Genomic DNA, 21,987 nt, shown 5'->3' with positions numbered 1-21,987 from the left:
TTAATTTTACTTTCCGTTTCAAAAAAATAATATTGCTAATACTATACAACCAATGCTTCGTAAATGTTTTATTATTTTGACACTTGACAGCAACTTCAAACAAATGTTAAAAAGTCCGGTTTTCCAAAGTAGACTAAATATTTACTTGCGAAACTATTAATAATGAACTTTTATGAAATTAAAATTAATTAAAAACAACGGTTTGTCACAAAGCAGAGTAATAAAGAAATATATTTAGAATAAGTTAATATAAGTTTATTTATACACGATGTCTGACGCTTGGGAAGAAATTCAGGCTGTCAAAAGCAAGAGAAACAGTTTGAGAGAGAAGTTAGAGAAAAGGAAGAAGGAGAGACAAAACATTTTAGGAACGAATTTAGCTAGTGGTGATAAAACTGAGAGCGTACCGGCGGCTGCGTCTAGTGGTAAAGAACGCAGCGCGTCTAGCCCGGCGCCCAGTAAAAGTGACAGTAAGAACTTATTCCACATGTAATTCTAGGCTTAATATAAAAAAAAAATACATCTGTAAAACTTACTTTTTTGGCTGTATTAAATGCTTAAATAACATTCAGCAATCAAAAATATATATCTTATAATAAATGCTATTTAGTTATATAATGAGTAGAATTTTTTATTGAAAACGTCTACAATATCTGTATTATAATTCCACATTAATATCTAATATATTTCGTTTAAGCTCCGTCTATAGACAAATCGAAATTGATACCCTCAGCATCTCTGGAGGTTCGTCTTCTCCAAGTTTTATCGGACATGCAGCTCCAACTCCCGGCCACGGCCAGCGCCTTAATGCCAGGCCTCGGTGATGTCGATACTGGCATTGTGGCCAGCCTGCTACAGAAGTTCGCAACACAGAAACTTATAACGTAAGAAAATGCCTGACCATATTTACATAATTGAAACTAAACAAAAATTCTCAAATCAGATGTGAGCTGTTATAATTATAATGCATATTTAATTTTAAGATAATGGAGAATTAAAAAAGTTAATAATGAATGGCTAGGACAAAACATGACTAACAACTACAGTCAGAAATTTATCATAGATTTATTATAATATAATATTTGCTGGCATCAAAATTATTTCTAAGTTATTTTTTATTTAACATGTCATTTATATCATTTATATTTATTTTGTATTGAATTTATATTTTTAATGTTTCAGTATTAAAGAGAGGACAGAGAACACAACGGATGCTAGTATTGAGGTTGTGAATGCTGAATCCGTTAGACTGGCTGCCGTGTTGGCAGCATTGATGGAAGAACAATCGTCCACAGTCAAAAGGAAAGGTATTATAAAAACGTTATCCAAAAAATTTATATCTCTACAATGTTTTTTGTGTAATGTTTTAATTTGATTTACAAACAAAATAAGCCTGAAAATGTATAAAGCAAGTAGAATTATAAGGCTTGTTAAGTTAAAAATAATGAGAGAAATTGATGAAGGTATTTTTATCAGTAATTAATAGTGATACATTTGTATGTAGGACTTGTGTAGCACTTGTGTCCTCCCTTACATTCAGGTATAAGGTACTTCATCTTTGAACATTAGTTGTAAAATAATCATGTTGTAGGTGATAGTGCCTCTGACGAAGGAGCCCATCCGAAAGTCGCTAAATCTGCCACAGATGATAAAAAAACTGGGAAAAGTGATGCTGATATCATGGTAATATAATAATGTGTTTATTTTTGACCGAAAATGATTAAATGTCAGTATCTTAAAATAGCAAATATCTTTTTCATCACATGCACTGTATTATAGTATACTAATTAAATTTTTTTGTATTCTAGTAAACTAATACGCGAATAGAGTAAGAAATTACTGAATAAAATATTTTATAAAGTAAACCGTTATTAAGGATGATGTTTTGAATTTTGTATAATTTTTTTATCTGTGTAATTTTATTTTTATCTGTAGGGACTTTTTAAAATTGCAGATAAGATTATATATACTTTTTTATAGTCTTTATTAGCAATGCCGTCAAGTAGAGAAAAAGCTGTGAAAAGAGTGGGCGAAGAAATTATGGATTTGCTGAGTAAACCAACGGCTAAGGAGAAATCACTCGCGGACAAGTTTAAGAGCCAAGGAGGTTGGTTCTCAAAATTATTTACCTATTAGGAGCCATCCATAGAGTACGTCACACGGATTCAAGGACTTTTGAACCGCACCCCCCGTGCTTGTCCGAGGTTGCAACATTTTTAACCCCCCCCCCCCCGATGTGACGTCACACATTTTTTAAATTCATTTATGTATTTAAAAATCATTTTTTACATTAGATTCGCTCGAACTTCCTTAAACCTATTTACCCTCACCTTTAAAAATTCTCGTGCATCGAGTGTCCCGCTTGCATTACAACGCCGCTCTAGGAGTTAAATGAAGTTGCATGAGAGATCACCTCATAGCGAGAATGTTCGTAAAATATTAAAATTTTCAATTCACATCCAAACTTTTCATTTAGTATTTTAAATTTTAATATGTGACGTCACAAAATTATTCAACCCCCCGTGCCATATATACATATATATATATAATTAAGGTTTATGGTAAAATCTATTTACTAATCACTGATATACAAAATCACCAACAATTTCCAAATACAAAACTTCCCTTTTTTTAAGTCCTTTAATTCATATTATTATTTATATATTCAGTTCTCGGTTTCTGAATATTTTTTTACATATAACAGTAGTCTAGTGTGCTATAATTTATTTATTTATTTAAATAGGAAGCCAACGTTGTATACAATTTTAGATCTTAGTCTTAATTAATACTAAATAATTTAATTTGTTACATGCATTAATTGTACACCCCACTTATAGGCTAACTCGACATTCGCATGAACATGATATGTAATAAAATAACATTCTCTACATGTTCACTCACGAACAAAAAAATAAATAAATAATAATAATCTAATAATGATCTTAAACAATAGCAAATGTGAAACAGTTGAAAGCAACAACTGGTAAAAAAATGAGGTACAAATAAAGTAAAACAATAACAAACACTGACTTAAGGTAATAAATAATAATCTGCTTAATTGGTAGGTAAAATCGAAAAAACATTAAAAAATACAGTAAAGTAATTAAAAACGAAATAAATTTAGCATTTAAACCGATACAGGAGTTATTTTCATAATTTCCTATCACCTAAAAGGTGCCCAGGTGATGGAGTTCTGCCCTCATGGCACCAGATCCGACTGCGGTTCCCCGACATGCAAGAAACTCCACTTCAAGAAGATAATTCAGAACCACACTGACGAAGCCCTCGGTGATTGCTCTTTCCTCAACACCTGCTTCCATATGGACAGTTGCAAGTTAGTATAACATAATAATTTATACCTTATTAAATATATATATATAACTTTATAGATAATAAAATAAAGAAAGGAGGATTATGAATGTAGATTAAAAATAAAAACATTGATTAAATAGAATTCCAAGGGTATGTCACTGAAAAAATATATTTAGAGATGTATTTGGTCTATTTGACGCTTCATATTAATATAAGTTTAGAATAAAAATAAGAATATTGTGTAATTCATGATTGTATTTGACATGCCTTTGTCCTGATAGCAAACTTAATGATAGAAAAAAAAATGTACTGAAAATATTACTCGGCACACATCCACCTCTTAGTTTGCCTGTTTCTATATTTAAACAAATGTGATTTGGTGTCTCCAGGGCTGCAATAACTAGGCTGTCACTAAGGCTTTGTTACCTATCAAGTGGAATAACAGTCGAGATCTAACTAGTCAAAATTAAAAAAAAACTTAAATTACACTTCCATGTTTTATGATGTGTAATTTCTGACACTTTTATTATATTGAAAATCATTACTCTATCCCTATCTATACCGTAACCTAAAGAGCCAGTAGTTTACAGGGTAAAAGTGATCCTAGCTAACTAGATAAACAAAATATTAATTTTTTTTTTGAAAATGCTTGGAATTCATTAAATTAAATTATGTTTTCACTTTCCAGATACGTTCACTACGAGGTGGATAACACAGACCCAAACATAACAGCCCCCAAGACGACCCCCGAACCAGCGGCGAAACCGGGGAATAATGGTATCTTATATGTCTATAACATTAAATGTATATAAATCCATAATTAATTTTGCTTAAACCAATAATCTGGTGAATATCACGGAAATAGATTAACAAAGTTGGTTAGTTTATTGAAAGATATCCATTTTGCAGATAAGGTTAAGGGCTAAGATTTTCGAAATTTGAAAATAATAAAATTAAACTTTTTCATTGATTACAAAAATATCATAATTATAGGAAAATTTACATAAAACCTGCTTTATCTTATCATACATTCTATGTGACATAAAATTGTATGTTTCGTCTTGTAATCAAGGTCTTTTAAAATGACGGAACTAAAAAATTCTCCTTGTGCTTCTACCTTATGTCTTATCAGTATTTCATAAACAAAAATAAATTTAGAAAATATAATATAAAAAGTTAAATCATCGAGTTAAAGAACCATAGAAAAGAAAGTGCAGCCGAAACACAATACTCATTAAAAATAGACATAAATGTATTCAATTACTATATTCACGTCCTGCAACCGCTGCTATGAAATGTAACATTTGGAAAAAAAGAATGCAAAATAAAACATTAAAAGAGGCTGTATATTGTGATTTAAAAAGAAACACCATCTATAAAAAAGACATAGTTGAAAAAAAAAGTTATATAAAAATTAAAGAGGTTCTATAATATTGTAATGCCATCATCAGGAACACCCGCAGCGCCCAAGGCTGACGGAGTTCTGACGCTGACCCCCCCACAGTGGATACAGTGCGACCTGAGATATCTAGACATGACGTTCCTTGGTGAGCTATTACACGATACTGATAATACAGAAAAAATAATAATTATATGTGGGTAGCTTGACATAGTTATATTTTTTAACAATGTTGAGCAATGTTGGTACTAGAATAGCATTAACGTTATTTGAATGTTCCCATAAGGTAAGTTTGCCGTGATAATGGCAGATCCACCGTGGGATATCCACATGGAACTGCCGTACGGCACTATGTCTGATGATGAGATGAGGTGTCTCGGGGTGCCGCAGCTGCAGGACAGTGGGCTCATCTTCCTCTGGGTGACCGGAAGGTGGGTATTGTTATGGAATAAAAGTATAAACGATTCAGAGGAATTTCTGAAAATTGTATATTTAGCTAAGTCCCGATAATGATGTTGTGGGCATATTTTGGTCAATTGAGGAAATCTGTTGAAGTTTTTTGGCAGTCTCTCTTATCTATATTTATTAACTTTTTTATAAAGCCGCTGACGTATGTCAAGTAAATTAAGCAAGTGCAAACAGAAATTCAATGTGGGAGGAAAATATTATATATATGTACACAGTGACTCAATACTAAGCTTCGTGTTCTATAGCCGTTAGAAATGTATTCATTTCATGTCAGAGCCATGGAGTTGGGCAGAGAGTGTCTGAAGCTGTGGGGATACGAGCGTGTGGATGAACTCATCTGGGTGAAGACGAACCAGCTGCAGCGGATCATACGAACCGGGCGCACCGGGCATTGGCTGAACCATGGGAAGGAACACTGTTTGGTACGGCTCACTCTCGGGTTAAGAGACATCCTGAATGTCTCGTCTTCCTGTTAGTTATATTCTGACTCAGAGATTTGTCTTATCGCGAGTTCAATCTAATCATACAATAGATATGTTTTTTATGTTTGCTACACTAATCCATGATATTGTATTAAAATGGGTTCTAATAGTGGGTCTTCGGTTAACAAATAATTTCAGTTACAGTTTTTAATATTTTTGTTTTAGATTGTGAACTGAAGATGTTCAGACTTTCAGTTAATTCTTATCTATACTTATATTATTATAAAGCTGAAGAGTTTGTTTGTTTGTTTGTTTGTTTGTTTGAACGCGCTAATCTCAGGAACTACTGGTTAGAATTGAATTTTTTTTTTGTGTTGGATAGACCATTTATCGACGAAGGCTTTAGGCTATATAACATCACGCTGCCACTATTAGGAGCGAAGAAATAATGGAAAATGTGGAAAAAACGGGGTAAATTATTCATTCTTGAGGGCTTTCGTTGCATGCGTTGCGAAAACGATTCAAGATACCAAAAATATATGTATGAAAGAATTATTCCTCTTGAAATGATCTAAAAAAATGTCCACGACAGTATATATCTATCTTTTAAGATTAACACACTAGAACCGTTTTTATAGTAATAAAATTTGGTCGAAATTAATGCATTATTGTATCAACGTAATAATACAAATCTTTATCCAAATAAATGTGTTGTTGATTAAGATTATTTAACTGTGAACAAAATTGTCTTTGACATCACTTAATTTCAATGAATATCTTAGAAGATATTACAATTTTAAAATAACACCGATATAAAGTTCACCCGCGCGCCGCATGAAGTGCAAAACATAGGAGAGGCGTCGTTGCTTGCGAGCGACGCGGAGGGAGCGGGGGGGGGTGTAGCTCTACGAGGTACCATGCCGCGCGGTCGGCTCCCTTCTGAACGGTTGTATGCAGCGTTATTTGTTTTTGCGGAATAATATCGTCGTGTAATAATACTTTTTAAATACTATTTCATTTTGTTTTAAGGATAATATTTTGCTTCTAATAATTTCACAATTATCAACATTTTTTTTAATTTTGATGTAGTAAGTAGGTGTCATAGTTTTCTTTATAGTAAATATTTTTTGTTATAAGGATAGTATTGTTTCTAATATTTTAACAATATTATAACTTTTTTGTTTTGTTGTATATAATACTTGAAAATAGGTGTTATCCACATAAATATTCTTATTAGGTTAGGTTTTAGTTTAAGCATACATTTATCGTTTAACGGTTATTCTTTTGACATATATTTTATCCGATTTACGTAAGTACCAAATACAGGTAAGAATAATTAGGTTCCTAATTATTTACCATACGTTTATTTTTTTCTTGATTACGAGTTACGGTTTGTTTAATTTTTCATATCTTAGGTCCTTTTTTCGTCATTATAATGCCTAGAAAAAGATCTCAGCTTTCTCGGCAGACTGCTACTGCAAAGCGGCTGCGAGTTTTGCGCAGCAATGAAACAGAGGATGAAAATATGCATAGGTTGGCTACTCAACGAGAAATCAGTGAACAAAACCGTGCTAATGAATCGATTATTGAACGGTCGCAGCGTCTAGCCTCACAAAATTTCCGAACTTCGGCAAACCGACAACGGGAATCAAGCGCTGAACGTTCTCAACGTTTAGCCTCACAGAGTTCTCGAACTTTGGCAAACCGACAACGGGAATCAAGCGCTGAACGTTCTCAACGTTTAGCTTCACAGAGTTCTCGAACTTTGGCAAACCGACAACGGGAATCAAGCGCTGAACGTTCTCAACGTTTAGCCTCACAGAGTTCTCGAACTTTGGCAAACCGACAACTGGAATCAAACGCTGAACGTTTTCAACGTTTAGCCTCACAGAATTCCCGCACTTTGGCTAACCGCGATCGGGAATCGAGCACTGAAAGATCCCATCGATTAGCACAGCAAAATGCACGATCAGCAAGAAATAGAACTCGCAGGCAACATAATTTATTAAATGCTGCGTTTGCTTATGATTGTACACTTGACTATACTGAGCTAAATGATATTGATATTGGCAGAATGAATAAAATATGCAACTTATGCCAAGCAAAAAAATGGGCGACTGAAACTCCTGGAATGTGTTGTAGTGGTGGCAAAGTAAATATACCAATAATTCCGGAACCAACTACAGTTTTAAAAGAACTGATATCAGGCTCACATCCATCATCAAAGCATTTCTTAAATCACTCAAGGCAATATAATACACTATTTCAGATGACTTCATTTGGTGCCAAAGAGATTCGTGAGGGAAACTTTATGCCCACTTTTAAAGTCCAAGGGCAAGTTTATCACTTAATCGGTAACTTACTTCCAGCTGAAGGGGCACAGCCCGAATTTTTGCAAATATATTTTGTTTCACATGCAGATCAGGTATCCTTACGCTCAAATTTAAATCCAAGCTTGCAAATCGATCTTATCGACGCTCTCCAAACATATCTTCACGATCATAATACGTATATTCAAAGTTTCAAATACAATCTGGAAAATAGACCACCGAATGACTTCAAACTTATTATTCATGCTGATGTGAAACCTCCTAATGAGCATCGAGGTCGATATAATGCGCCAATAGTAGATGAAGTAGCTGTTCTTTTGATAGATGAAGACAAAGGTCCCCGAGATATTGTGTTGACGGCGAGAGATGGTGGACTTCAACGAGTTTCTGAACTTCATAGATCTTATGACCCACTTCAGTATCCTTTACTGTTTCCCTTTGGTAATGACGGATACTGTATAAATATTCCACAGCAGAATACTGCTGCTAGATCTAAAACTGTATCATGTATGCAATTCTATGCATTTAGACTCATGTTGAGAATAAATGACTTTAACAGCATACATTATTTCAAGGGATTATTCAACCAGTATTGTGTTGATATGGCGGCTAAAATGATTTCTGAGAGGCTAGACTTCATAAAAAGAAATCAAAAAAATTGAGAGCAGAAGAGTACATTCATTTAAGAGATGCCGTGGTTAATGATGCGAATATAGACGCTTCTAATGTTGGCCAGCATGTTATACTGCCGTCGTCATTTACAGGATCCCCCAGATACATGAACGAAAAAAGTCAAGATGCCATGACATTTGTCAGGAAATTTGGAAAACCAGATCTCTTCATTACATTTACATGTAACTCCGAATGGCCGGAAATAAAAATTGAGTTATTACCCGATCAGCATTCTTACGACAGACATGATTTGGTTTCTAGAGTATTTCATTTAAAACTCAAAAATATGATACTCCTTCTGACGAAGAAAAATATTTTTGGGCCTTCAAGAGCCTTTGTTTACAGCGTAGAATGGCAAAAAAGAGGTTTACCACACGCCCACATTTTATTGTGGCTGGCTATCAAAGTACAACCAGATTCTATAGATGCAATAATATCGGCTGAAATACCTGACAAACGACAAGATCCAATTCTTCATAATATTGTCATAAAAAATATGATACATGGTCCTTGCGGATTTCATAACCCTGCGTCACCATGTATGAAAGAAAACATTTGTTCTAAAAAGTACCCTAGGAATTTTATTTCTGAAACACAAACCGGGGATGATGGTTACCCAACCTACAGGCGCAGGTCTCCAGATAATGGTGGAAACACAGCAATAATTCGTGTCAAGGGTACAGAAATGAGCGTGGATAATAGGTGGGTTGTTCCCTATAATCCAGTTCTATCACGAATTTGCAATGCACACATTAACGTAGAGTTTTGTCAATCGGTCAAAGCTATTAAGTACATCTGTAAGTATATTCATAAAGGCTCTGACCAAGCCACATTTTCGCTTCAAAGTAATAACAATGAAGTAGAAACATATCTAAATGGTCGCTATATAAGTTCTTCGGAAGCGATCTGGAGAATTTTCCAATTTCCTATTCATGAACGTTTTCCGGCAGTAGTTCATTTAGCAGTTCATTTGGAAAATGGACAAAGAGTTTATTTTGATAATAATGCAAACCTTCAAGATCGTGTTAATAATCCTTCATCAACGACACTTACAGCGTTCTTTGACCTTTGCAAGAGGGACGATTTTGCAAAAACCCTTTTATATCACGAAGTACCCCAGTATTACGTATGGGAAAGAAATTCATTTTCTAGAAGAAAACGTGGGCAAGATGTTGAAGGATATCCCGGTGTAAAAAAAGACACAACTTTAGGCCGTGTCTACAACATTCATCCGACTCAAACTGAATGTTTTTATTTAAGAATGTTACTGCAACATGTTCGCGGTCCAATGTCATTTGAACATCTAAGGACCGTGAATGGTGTTATTTGCCAAACTTATCAAGGCGCTTGCAAGGAATTAGGTTTACTGGAGGGAGATGAACATTGGCAGAATACAATGTCAGATGCTGTAATGTCCGAGCCAGCCACAAAATTAAGAGAATTATTTACCATCATCCTTATATTTTGCCAACCATCTGACCCTTTAGCATTATGGAATAAATTTCGTAATGCTTTATGTGAAGATATACTAAACAGAATGCGTAATGAGAATCAAGATATGACATTAGCATATAATGATGATATATACAATGATGGACTAATCATGATTGAAGATAAAATTCATGAGATTTGCGATAAATCACTAACTGATTTTGGGCTTCCTGTATCAAAAAGGATTAATTCACTTAATCATCTGGATCCGTTAGAAGTAGCATTGCGAAAACCATATGATCTAAATGAATTGAATGATTATATTACTCAAAATGAACCAAAATTAGTTAATGACCAGGTGACCGCGTATTATTGTGTTATGCAAAGTGTTCGTCTTAGTGAAGGAAAAGTATTTTTTTTGGATGCTCCCGGTGGAACCGGCAAGACCTTTATTACTAATCTTATATTAGCAAAAGTAAGGTCTCAGGGAATGCTAGCTTTGGCAGTAGCGTCGTCAGGTATCGCTGCAACTTTATTAGCAGGTGGACGCACAGCTCATTCCACTTTTAAACTGCCCCTAACTGTTTCTTTACAAAAAGATAGCGTGTGCTCTATACGTAAAAATGGCCCTTTGGGAAAAGTTTTACAAGATGTCAGTTTAATGATCTGGGACGAATGTACCATGATCCATAGAGCTCATGTAGAGGCTCTAGATAGGACTCTTAGAGATATTAGAAGCTGTGATAAAATCATGGGTGGGATTACTGTCATGTTTGCTGGGGACTTTCGACAAACTTTACCAGTAATAGTAAGAGGAACTAGAGCAGACATTGTAAAGTCTTGCCTTAAAAGTTCCCCATTATGGAAGTTTGTAAACATCCTAAAATTAACTACAAATATGAGAGCACATTTGGGTGGAGGTAATATATTTTTTCCTTCAAAGTTACTTTTAATAGGAGACGGGAAAGTACCTCATTTTGAAAATAGAATTGAAATTGATCGTGATTTAGGAGAAAGAGTGAGTAACATTGAGGACTTAATTTCGAAAGTTTACCCCGACATCAGCGAAATAGAAAATAAAGATCATCAATGGATGTGTCAAAGGGCAATATTGGCGGCGAGAAACAGTAGCGTAGACGAAATTAATGATTTAATTTTAAGTAAACTTCCAGGAGACATAGTTACCTACACATCTATTGATAATGTAATGGATCAGGAAGATGCGGTCCATTACCCACAGGAGTTTCTTAATTCTTTGAACCCCAGTGGTCTTCCCCCATATTCCCTCAAGTTAAAAATAGGTGCCCCAATAATTTTACTCTGAAATCTTAAACCACCAAATTTATGTAACGGGACCCGACTTCAAATCAAATTTCTTCGCAATAACGTGATCGTTGCTATAGTTTTGACTGGTCCAGCAGTTGGTCAAACAGTGCTTATACCTCGCATCCCAATGATACCAAATGATTTACCTTTTAATTTTAAAAGAATTCAATTTCCCGTAAAGCTATCTTTCGCCGTTACAATTAATAAATCACAGGGGCAAACATTTAAACACGTAGGAATTGATTTACGCCAAGACTGCTTTTCACACGGCCAACTATATGTCGCGTTGTCAAGATCAGGTTGCGGAGAAAACCAATATGTTCTTCTGCCACAAGAAAATAAAACTAAAAATATTATTTACACAGAAGTACTTTAAATAATTATGTTATTTAAAAACTTAAAATAAATAAATAAACTAAATTGTCTAAAATAATAACAGAAAATTATTTATAAAACCGAGTAGGTTTTTTGCAAAAATAAATATGATGCCGAAAATAACTATTTCACGCGGACGAAGTCGCGGGCATAGCTAGTAATATATATAATTTTATAACTCTAAATGAAACTAATATTTTTCGGATGTCATGTCATCTCGTCTGCCCGTGATCACGGTCGCTGCAAAGTAACCGAGACGTCGGGTGTATGTAGTTTTTTTAAATAATAAAATACGCGTAGCAAGTAATCCGAATAACATTAGTTCCATTTAAACGAATACTCGCGAAAGTCTTAGATCTCATGACCTCACATATTTCCTATAAAAATAAACTATCAAAAATCTTTTGAACTGTTTTGTAACAGAAGAAACACTAATACATATCTGATAATGATTTATTTAATGAAAATTCTTATAACTCTAATTAACTATATAATGTTCCAGGTGGGCATGAAAGGCAACCCCGAGAATTTGAATCGTGGTCTAGACTGTGACGTCATCGTAGCCGAGGTCCGCGCCACAAGCCACAAACCAGACGAGATATATGGCATAATTGGTTTGATCATTTTTATACAGATATTTATAATTTTCTTGAAAATTTTTAACACACATTTTTTTTTCAATTTTTATATTTGAATAACTAAGAATTTAAGACCGAAATATCTACATATTTAGCCTATATAATATACATATCGGATTTTATTATAAATTCATTATTTTAAAGACAGGACGCCAGCCTCGCTGACGTCTCTAATGTCACTTGTTTCAGAAAGTTCCAGATATTTTAGAATGAAATTTCAATTCTTCTAAATGTTCTTGTATTTCTCGAAGGTTCTTTATGCTCCGCACTCGCTGAACTCTGCAGTCCCCTCTCGTGCGTCCAGACGTCATATTTAAACCAGAATTCAAACATAGTTCTATTCTTTGATTTCGTTTTACTTTTAACAATAGTAACGACGACCAATAAGGTGTTATAATAATTGGTGCCAGTTATTTTCATGTTGCATCCGTCGTTGAAGCTGCTTGCGCCGATACGGCCATTCTGGCAGGCGGTGCGTGCTCTGCACCTGCCTGGTGATGTGTTCTCTCTTGCTTAGCTTTCGTTATGTTCTCGTACCCGTTGCAGGTCTCGTAGAGTATGGGCCAGGTTCAAGAATTGATGCTTCATTGTCCGAAGTCATGCCGATATACATGATCACGAAAAACAAAATTTATTAAAAATAGACTTTTTAATTACTTATATAGATAGTAATGTTCAACGGAACAAGTGCTGTTACTTATACAATTCTTAATTTATTTTTTTTTGTTCTAGAGAGACTCAGTCCTGGGACGAGAAAGATAGAACTTTTTGGCCGTCCGCATAACGTGCAACCAAACTGGTCAGTAACTAAATATATATATATATATATATATATATATATATATATATATATATATACAATGCAACCTTAATGTAACAAATTCCTCGATATAGCAAATTCTTCGTAACCCCCTTGAATTATCCAGAGTCATATAAAATATACCTTTACATTGCGAAAATTTTTTGCTAAAAATCTCTCTATAATTAATTTTTAACTCAAGAGAAAGTGGACATACCTCTTATTGACGGATTTTGTCAACACGAAACCTTTAAGTTCCCACCCACATAAACATTACATATTAAATGTCAGTAACATAAAAAAAAAAATTACCAACATTTAATTTGTAATGTAAAATTACATTAAAAAATTTAATGGTGTTCATACAAGAAAATCCGTTCTGTCAAATCAAGATTACTATCTTGATATACAATTCCGTTACTGTATACAGATTACAATGACATTTTAAGTCCATTACTCATATTTCAGTCGTATTAATAGTCACAAATAATAAAATCAATCGAAAGAACTCAATTGAAATGACTTTCATTTATAACCTGTTTAATGTTCCTGCAGGATAACACTAGGCAACCAAGTGGATGGCGTGCGTCTCGTCGACCCTGATCTCATAGCGGCTTTCAAGAAACGCTACCCTGATGGTAATTGTATGGCGCCCCCTCCCCCGGACCCCGGCCTAGCTTAATACTGACGAGATCTAGCTTAAATTATGTATATACCATAGACTAAGAATATTAAATGTAAATAAAAGTGATTTTTTTTTTTCAAAAATAAAATTATTTTGTACCAAATTTTATTTTTCCTATCCACATTAAATTTTAACAATTCACATAACATTATGTCTCAATAAAATGGCGCATGCGGTGACCTTCTGCCCTTGGGGGAACACGGCCGCTGGTTGTGAAGTGCTCTCGACACAGACGTCACAGGTTTGTCTTTTGAACCACTGCAATATTAATTTTAATTAAACAACGGAAAACAGTGACAAAAATAAATATGGCAAGATACGATATATAATATTCAAATACAGACCCTTTTAATAGTAATAGTATGAAGTTAGAGATTAGACATATTAAGATGCTGCGTACAATGGAATCGCTTTAAGTGTGCCATAACAAAATAAAAGACAATGTTACTACATAAAACTACTCTACCTTTTCGGATGTAGTTTAAAATAATAAAAATTCGTTTAGTAAATCTTAAAAGGTATTAGTTTTATTTAAATGACTCACGAAAATCTTAGATCTCAATGTTACAATATAATTTAGACTTTTAATTAGCAAAAGTGGAATTTTTATAATTTCCTTTTACTTTTAATATGAAGCAATTCTTATAATATTTTACATATATTTTGTGACGACACAAGTTTGATAGAAGAATGAATTTTATGAACGAATGAAACCTATGAAAAATGAGAAATGTTATTTTGATTAAGAAATAAAATTATCATCTCTTAAGCATTTTAGAGGACGTTTAAAATTACATATGGCGGGTGTAAATAGTGTGTAAACAAGAAGCCATGAAATCATTACTTTGAAGAGAAAAAAATGCCAATTTAATCTGACGAAAACAAATTGATAAGGTTTATTAATTGTTTAATAACAAGATCTATATTTAAATGATTTTAAATTGAATTCTTATATATCAACTTTCTAATAAAACGGCCTACTTCTGGTTCGTTTATACCAGGAACTGTCACTGACAAGCGAACAGTTCGTAATGGACATCTCCACTAACTAAAAACGAATAAGAATAAGAACATAATTTACGCTATTAAGTCATTTATACTATTATTACTTTTTAGATAAAAAGTTCAAAATAATGTAGACACTAACGAAATCAATAAAATTCTAATACTCGTACCTAATATCTTGTCCAACGGTAGCTTTTGTTCCTGCAATCGTTCTTGAATTCACTTTAAACACGAGAGGCTTTTCTTTGGTAGTGATGCTGTATACAACATATTATATGAAATATATTTGTTAATCGAAGACGAATTTTTTTTTGTTCTATTAACATTTACCTGTTCCTTTCGTTAAGATTTTTTCCAACGACAAAACATTCCCGCAGTCTTCGTTGGAACTGAAAATTTATGTGCGATAACATGAAACATGGTATATTAAACCACGCTTCCTACTAGTCTAGACAATAGACTGTTTGTGTTATCTTAGAAACTAGTGTTAAGCTTACAAAATAGTTTTTATACCTACAAAGCTGATATTTATATTAATCTTATAAAATAAACTTTATTTGCTTCTACATATATACAACGGAGCTAGAGATACTTTACAACGTAACCTACCTCTCTATCACATTAATTTTGGTTGAATACTTGTCTATGGAATCATTATAAGTATAAATCATAAAGATTCAGCACTATCTTAATCTTATATCTCAACTACTAAGACAAACCAAAATTAATTACTTCTAACAAATATGTTATAAACAAACTTTGATGCTGTTAAGCAAATCCCCTTGAGTTGCAAACGGCCTCTCGTCTGAGTGTACAGAGGGGGCCCTCCGACCTGCCGGAGCATCTCTTCGGGCTCCTAATGAAGATGCGCCTACCGATCTGTCTTGAGGTGCTGATACTATTTAAACAATGTCTGTCTGAATAAACTTCGATTTATAACACTAATTTATGTACTATAAAAAGAAAACAATAGTATAGTTAGCAAAAATTAACAGACTGAGCCTTTACTTTCATCCATCTATGTATAACGTTACAGCAAAATGTATACTATTCATGAAATATATAATTATATTATGTGTAAATGATGAATAGTAAATAAAAAAGTTTATAAAACAAAACTCTTTAATAGCTACAACTAAATCACATTAAAATATTATCTCTAAGCAACAGTTTAGTGGAAGTTTACTATGAGGATAATATATAATTTTTAATAGTCATAATATTAAGAAATAACATTTTCTATAGACGTTTAGTAACATCTTGTTAGCTATCGGCTAAAGCTGTGTTTTATGCTCGGGAAGTAATTACATCTGAGTTTGTGGTGTGATGCATTTAAAACATCACCGTTTACAAAACTATCAGACATTTTCCACTTTTGCTTTTTTATTTTCTTCAACATCTTTCTTATTTTCAATCTCCGGCACCTTGTTCTTATAAAGTTTCTGTCTTAATTGTGTGGGACCAGCAAACATGGCTGGCGTTGTTCTAGTCGCTGGCAAATAAACTTCAAAAGTTTTGAAATACTTTAATATATTTACTACATCTTCTTCTTTTAAATTGTATTCGAAAGCTATTTTAGCGGCTGTCACCTCTGTAGGGTTTATCTGATGTGATGATATATAATCTATAGCTTGCCGTAACGTAGTCCTTCCATACGGAATCTTCTCTGGTTCTTTCAGACCAAAGTCAAAGTCAGGAACTTGACCACGAAAGCTAGGTAGTGGACGATCCTCACTTTGTTTTCTCTTTTCCCTAGTAATATCGTCTTCAGGACGGCCGTGCGAAGTTACATAAACATTCCTTAGCCTATCATCAAGCCCCGGATCCTTTGTATCCAGTTTTTTGTCAATTTCGGGGTCAGCTTCTTTAACTCTCTTTAATTCTTCGAACGTTGAAGGGTATGTGGGTGCCGCTTTCGGTTTTTCTTTCGAAATTATCTTATGAGCTCGGTTCTCTATATTGAAAGCTTTAACAGGCCTTAGAGCCTTTGCTACTAAAGCACCCATCTCGAGTGGCGTTAGTAGTATTATTATATTTAATATTCACTACAATATCATTGTTTTGATGATTATTTCAACATATTTTTCTAGCCTGAGAGGTTATCATTTGACATTTTCATATTATTGACATTCTTATTTTAAAAATATTATGGATGCATTCGTTATAAAATCTCTTTGTCAAATCGCATTAAAATTAAGACTGATAAAAACTACTTTAAAATAATGAGCTTGGAAACGACACGTAGAAACGAAATATACACAAACTTACATTTGAGTCTCGATAACGCTTCTGTTAAAGCAACCTTAGAATCACGAGTCGAAAAGCACTCAGTCGGTGGTGTATTTGTAGCGCGACTATGTTCTATTCTCATCTGTGGTGGACTAGGACTACGACCCAGACGACGGCGATTACTTGGTTGTATTGAACCCCTAGTAACTAAATGTTATTCCATAATTTATTTGTTTTAGATTTTTTTAATATTATTCCAAATTTATATATTTTGCATCGATACTAATAAACGCTTATACTAACTTTGGCTCAAATTTGTAGGTGCAATTTTAGTGACAGTGCCGGGAACTGGCCTTTGAATTATAGAAGGTTTGTTTGAAATTTGTGGTTTAACGGTTATGGCTGCGTCTAATTTTTTCTCTCTTATTTCGTTGTTATATAGAGTACTTCGCATCAAGAGTTTCTAAAAACATATATTTTTATAAAGCTTGATAGATAAACGTGTCTTTTATTTTTATATGTTCATTAATAATACGAGTTGATTTTATTAAGAATTTACAAGAATATAGAAACATCGGAGTAAGTAGACAATAATTCTCTAAACAAATAGCTAATTAATATAAATATATAAGAGTAACGTAAGTATGACAATTTGAAATCTCACCCTAGCGTCACTTAGCGTTTCTATCGGGACGGGACTGCTCGGACGATATGGGCAACACCAGCCCATATTCTTAACTGAATTATCCTAAATAACATACAAACTAAATTATTAAAAATGCAAGAAAAACAATTAATTTTGCTAAGAATGAAAACTTGACAGTATGGCTTTTTCTTATTAACGAATATAGCATGAAATAATAATATAATAAAAGGAAAACAAAAAACTCTAACTGGAAAACTAGGTATATTACCCTTATAGTCTTTCTTTGATTATTGCTAAGCTAGTAAAATTTTCCATACTGGTTATTGACGTTTTTATTATAATTTGGGATTCCGAATTGAAAGTACATATTGGTATATTAGAATGCATTAATTCCTTAGATTAACACATTATTAATTATTACATTTGTTGAAACTTTTACACTAGGTGTCTTATTTCTGGACGATCTCATCGTTCGAGGTTCACCGGCGCCACCGCTGCGACGAGATCTCGATTCACTCATTTCTCTCGATACCCTATAAGGTTTGAATTTTTTCTTTTATACAAGACAAATCGAATGATTGAATACAGTTTAAAGATTACCTTTTTGAAAGTGGAACGTTTTTGACAATGTTTAACTGCTCATTCAAATGCGACGTCTCACTTTCGACCGTTTTACCAGGAGCTGTTTATAATAAGAGAAATATATTAATTTCTTTTTATATTTAGTATATATATAATTTAATATACAAACCATGTCAAAGAAAACGCAACATCTGTATGAGTTATTGCATTGGCTGGGTGCATGTTTCGTACAACGCACTGCCAACATCCATAATTTATCATATAAACACTTTTTGCAAGGCTGGCAACATAGATATCTCTTCCACATGGGAACATTTTCTAATTCACTGTCACTTGAGTCTATTTCTTCAGAGAATGTTCTTTTAATTACAGAACTCTTTTTTGGAATCTTATTTACTATGGGTTTATTTGTTAAATCGCAAGCAGTAATAAACAATTCGTCTTCGTCATTTTCTTTTTCTAAACGAAAAAAAAAACAGTCGTTTGGACCGGGGCATTATTTTTTTTTAAAATAACACTGCTTTTTATAATAATGTTGGCAGTACGTTGGTAAAATAAAACATAAATCAAGATACAAATTCAAACAGTGTTACTTTAAATAGATAATTAAAAGTACACTGTCTGAATGACAAAAATAATGAAAAATTAATTTAAAATATCCAGAAAACTTATACTCCTGAATTAAGAGGAGAGAACTATACTTATTTTTATTTTTGAGAATATCACTGTACATAATAAAACATTTTAAAATAGAATTACAAATTACTATACACACACAGCTAAAACAAATATAACTAAGGCAAAATATTTTTTGGTTTTCGATATAAAGAAAAACTATAATTGATCGAACTTTGAAGAACAATCAGATTTATTTAATGATAATCACACAAGCATATTTCTTAACCGCTGAAGACAGTAGCAGTGTTTTTACTTATCTACGATACTATTTATATGCATCAATACTGACGAAACCACAAATATACTATTAGGTACTACCCCCATAAACATGACTGAACCTTTTTTTCAGTTCCGTTAATATTTAAAAGTATCAGGAACAAGCATGTTATGAAAATAATATAAATTTATTTCAACTCTCCCAATGGTATTGGCATAAGGATCACACATACCAAATATTACATAATAAAAAGTCATAGATAAAATATGACAATAACGTAAAAAAAATAAAAAAAGGACAATGCTTTGGACTTTGGACAGCTTTGATATTATTAATAATCTGTATTCTACGTACCTTCTCTTATTTTTGACGCCTGCGGTCGAGAGGAAGTCGAAACATCGTTTCTATTTTGTCTCTGAAAGGGAGGCGGTGGCGAGGGGGATTTACTCAAAACGACAGGTCGTTGTCTATTAATCTTCTCAGTCATCGAATAGATTCCATAATCGTGTACAGGAAGCCTGTTCATATCTTGATACATACGTCTCCTACATCAATGTTAACAATATAAAAAACAAATAAGTTCCCACAGATAATACATAGTTTTAAATAGCATATCTTCACCTGTTTACCTATAAAGATTTCCTTGTTTTATAAGCCACGGTTCAAGCTCTTCCAGCCAACTCTGGAATAATTCGATTACAAGCAACTTTAATATGAGAAATAGTAATCATTTGTTTATTTTTACCTGCTGATGACCTATGACAGAGCCAGGTCGACAGATTCTCATCCAGGCTATAGCCTCGTGTGCTGTCATACGATAATGCTTTATCAAATAACAGCCAATTAGTGAACCAGTGCGACCTAAACCTGCCTAAACAATAACTACGTTAAATACAAGTAGGAAACCAATGTTGAAACAACAGGATTTAAGATCATCCATAACCTTGCAGTGGACTGCTATAGCTCCGTCACATTCCTCACTTATTTGCAAGAATTTCAATAATATATGTCGAGGTGGACATGATCCGTCCGGGAAGAATAAGTTGTAATGCATTATACCGCTGTTAATAAAGCTGAAAGTTTTTTTTTCTATTTTATTACTTACTTAGCAACTTGATGCTGTCGATCTAAATAGAGACGGGGTGGCACATTAATACAAAACTAATTTTTTCGTACACTACGCCTCTTTTTTATTTTTTTTAGTCCATCCCGACGTTTCGATTGCTCTACAGCAACAAAGAAAACCTTGGATATAATTATACTAACACGTTACTGTCATAAAGCTTTTTATTTAGCCTCATAACTATTTGGACATTATTTTCTTTAAAGTAATCCACGTATATCTCAGGAGGATGGTATAAGGATGACACGTGGTTGTAATCAACTGGACCAATGAAAGCTAAAAATTTATCTAAAAAAATATTCACATTAATAACGCCCTAACACATTTTATCTTTATTCTATTCACTCGTGTTCGTGTTATAATTAAAATATATTGATTGTAACACTTTAATGAGTTTCTAGTTTTGATTAAGGAAAAGCCTCTATCACGGAATTTGTTTTTAGTTCATATATAACAATTTTTTTTTAATAACCGGGTACAATCCAATTAAGGTCTCCCTGTATTTTATCCAATCTCTCATATTCTTGATAGTTGAAATCTTGAAAATCAAAAAAACCCAAATCTCTTGCTCGAGATAAGCTTTGCAAGCAATCCATTATAGTTATTGTATAATTTGAGTCACCCTGTGTAGCGTCTTGAAATGGCCTTGTGTAAATGGATAAGAAATACGCATTATTCCATGACTAATAGTGAATTAAGGTGAACAAGCGGGGGGAATTATCTTGTATTTTAACACTATTATCTTGTTTTGGCCAGTACCAGAAATTATTTCAAAAAAATTACAAAAAGTCTTGCTAGAATATACGTAAACCATCCCGGGGATGTAATATTTAATTTAAAAAAAGATACTCTTTAAATATGCAACCATTGTAACACTTTGCATACAAAAATATTTAACTCCTTCCTTTTTAAGACAGGGTATTAATTAACCGCAATTAGGATTTATGTATATTAAATAACAAAAAGTACTCATTACCTGTAACATTGTCCGTGAACCAGGAGCGGTTCCAATGCATCTTTCGGCGGTAAACTCAAATACAAAACACCGTAACTTCCCATAAGGAATGCCGCGTTCGCCTTTTTCTTTGGATCCATAGAAGTATAATGTACAATACACTGTTTGTTTAAGTACTGTTTTAACTTTTCATTCAGAATTTTGCAATACTTGTAAACACATCCTAAATTTAAAGGGCCAAAGTCGGAATAATAGTTTTCATATATTAATTCATTATCTATACAGAAGTAATGTGTTTCTTCTGTGTTTTTAAGTGACTTTCCTGGTCTCACAGTTGCGAAATAAAGAACATTTTTTATATATTCAGTCATATATAAAATATCTGAATTACGTGCCATTGTATTCATGTACCAACTTATAAATTATGCTAAACTTTCATTTTGATGTATTATATTTACGTAAACATCTATTATAACTATGATTTCATGGCACAAACTTTTTTAAACGTACCTTACAAAAATAAAGTTGAATACAAAATGACTTTGAAGGACATAACGTTTTATTTTTATAAAAATGTTGATGTCATTTGGTCATTTTAATAGCCAGTATTTATATACACGATAATGTTAGAAATGATATTTTGTCGTTAAGTCACAAATAATATTCATAACCAGAATACTTAAATAGCATTGGCA

At 33.1% G+C, this 21,987-nt stretch overlaps 3 protein-coding genes across 5 annotated transcripts; 1 reads left to right on the top strand and 2 right to left on the bottom strand.

Annotated features, from left to right (window-relative positions):
- Positions 1-94: 94 nt before the first annotated feature.
- Positions 95-13,960, top strand: LOC116775419 (N6-adenosine-methyltransferase catalytic subunit). Of its 2 annotated transcripts, none has more exons than XM_061524673.1 (13): positions 95-470; positions 734-884; positions 1,183-1,307; positions 1,592-1,683; positions 1,981-2,107; positions 3,175-3,334; positions 4,001-4,089; positions 4,764-4,859; positions 4,998-5,142; positions 5,454-5,601; positions 12,238-12,349; positions 13,106-13,172; positions 13,728-13,960. In XM_061524673.1, exons 1-13 carry the CDS (start codon positions 269-271, stop codon positions 13,852-13,854), a joined length of 1,641 nt encoding a protein of 546 aa, XP_061380657.1. In that variant the 5' UTR covers positions 95-268; the 3' UTR covers positions 13,855-13,960. The 2 variants fall into 2 exon arrangements, with proteins under 2 accessions (XP_061380657.1, XP_061380656.1); XM_061524672.1 differs by having other exon boundaries at positions 698-884.
- Positions 13,935-21,831, bottom strand: LOC116775045 (dual specificity protein phosphatase CDC14B-like). Of its 2 annotated transcripts, none has more exons than XM_032667836.2 (16): positions 21,314-21,831; positions 20,810-20,982; positions 20,481-20,625; positions 20,158-20,287; positions 19,960-20,085; positions 19,844-19,896; positions 19,569-19,759; positions 18,338-18,419; positions 18,159-18,270; positions 17,756-17,839; positions 17,395-17,554; positions 17,131-17,298; positions 15,621-15,760; positions 15,193-15,251; positions 15,033-15,119; positions 13,935-14,115 (listed from the first exon to the last, which is right to left on the bottom strand). In XM_032667836.2, exons 1-16 carry the CDS (start codon positions 21,697-21,699, stop codon positions 14,013-14,015), a joined length of 2,199 nt encoding a protein of 732 aa, XP_032523727.2. In that variant the 5' UTR covers positions 21,700-21,831; the 3' UTR covers positions 13,935-14,012. The 2 variants fall into 2 exon arrangements, with proteins under 2 accessions (XP_032523727.2, XP_032523729.2); XM_032667838.2 differs by having other exon boundaries at positions 18,177-18,270.
- On the bottom strand, positions 15,967-16,990 carry LOC116775047 (protein NDUFAF4 homolog). The gene has a single exon (XM_032667841.2). It carries the CDS (start codon positions 16,866-16,868, stop codon positions 16,221-16,223), a length of 648 nt encoding a protein of 215 aa, XP_032523732.2. The 5' UTR covers positions 16,869-16,990; the 3' UTR covers positions 15,967-16,220.
- Positions 21,832-21,987: the final 156 nt, after the last annotated feature.

The sequence above is a fragment of the Danaus plexippus genome, chromosome 25 (genome assembly GCF_018135715.1).
Source record: "Danaus plexippus chromosome 25, MEX_DaPlex, whole genome shotgun sequence".
Classification (NCBI taxonomy): Eukaryota; Metazoa; Arthropoda; class Insecta; order Lepidoptera; family Nymphalidae; genus Danaus; species Danaus plexippus.
Note: the sequence above shows the minus strand (reverse complement) of the source record. Positions and strands in the feature narration are given on the sequence as shown.

Excerpts from the sequence above, each read along its gene's own strand:
- LOC116775419 (XM_061524672.1), top strand. The coding sequence starts at position 269 with ATGTCTGACGCTTGGGAAGAAATTCAGGCTGTCAAAAGCAAGAGAAAC. Across the intron at positions 1,308-1,591 it reads GTCCACAGTCAAAAGGAAAG|GTGATAGTGCCTCTGACGAA; the intron begins GTATTATAAAAA and ends ATCATGTTGTAG. Across the intron at positions 2,108-3,174 it reads CAAGTTTAAGAGCCAAGGAG|GTGCCCAGGTGATGGAGTTC; the intron begins GTTGGTTCTCAA and ends ATCACCTAAAAG.
- LOC116775047 (XM_032667841.2), bottom strand. The coding sequence starts at position 16,868 with ATGGGTGCTTTAGTAGCAAAGGCTCTAAGGCCTGTTAAAGCTTTCAAT.
- LOC116775045 (XM_032667836.2), bottom strand. The coding sequence starts at position 21,699 with ATGAATACAATGGCACGTAATTCAGATATTTTATATATGACTGAATAT. Across the intron at positions 20,288-20,480 it reads AAGCTTTATGACAGTAACGT|CTTTATTAACAGCGGTATAA; the intron begins GTTAGTATAATT and ends AAAAACTTTCAG. Across the intron at positions 17,555-17,755 it reads AAACGCTAAGTGACGCTAGG|AAACTCTTGATGCGAAGTAC; the intron begins GTGAGATTTCAA and ends ATATGTTTTTAG.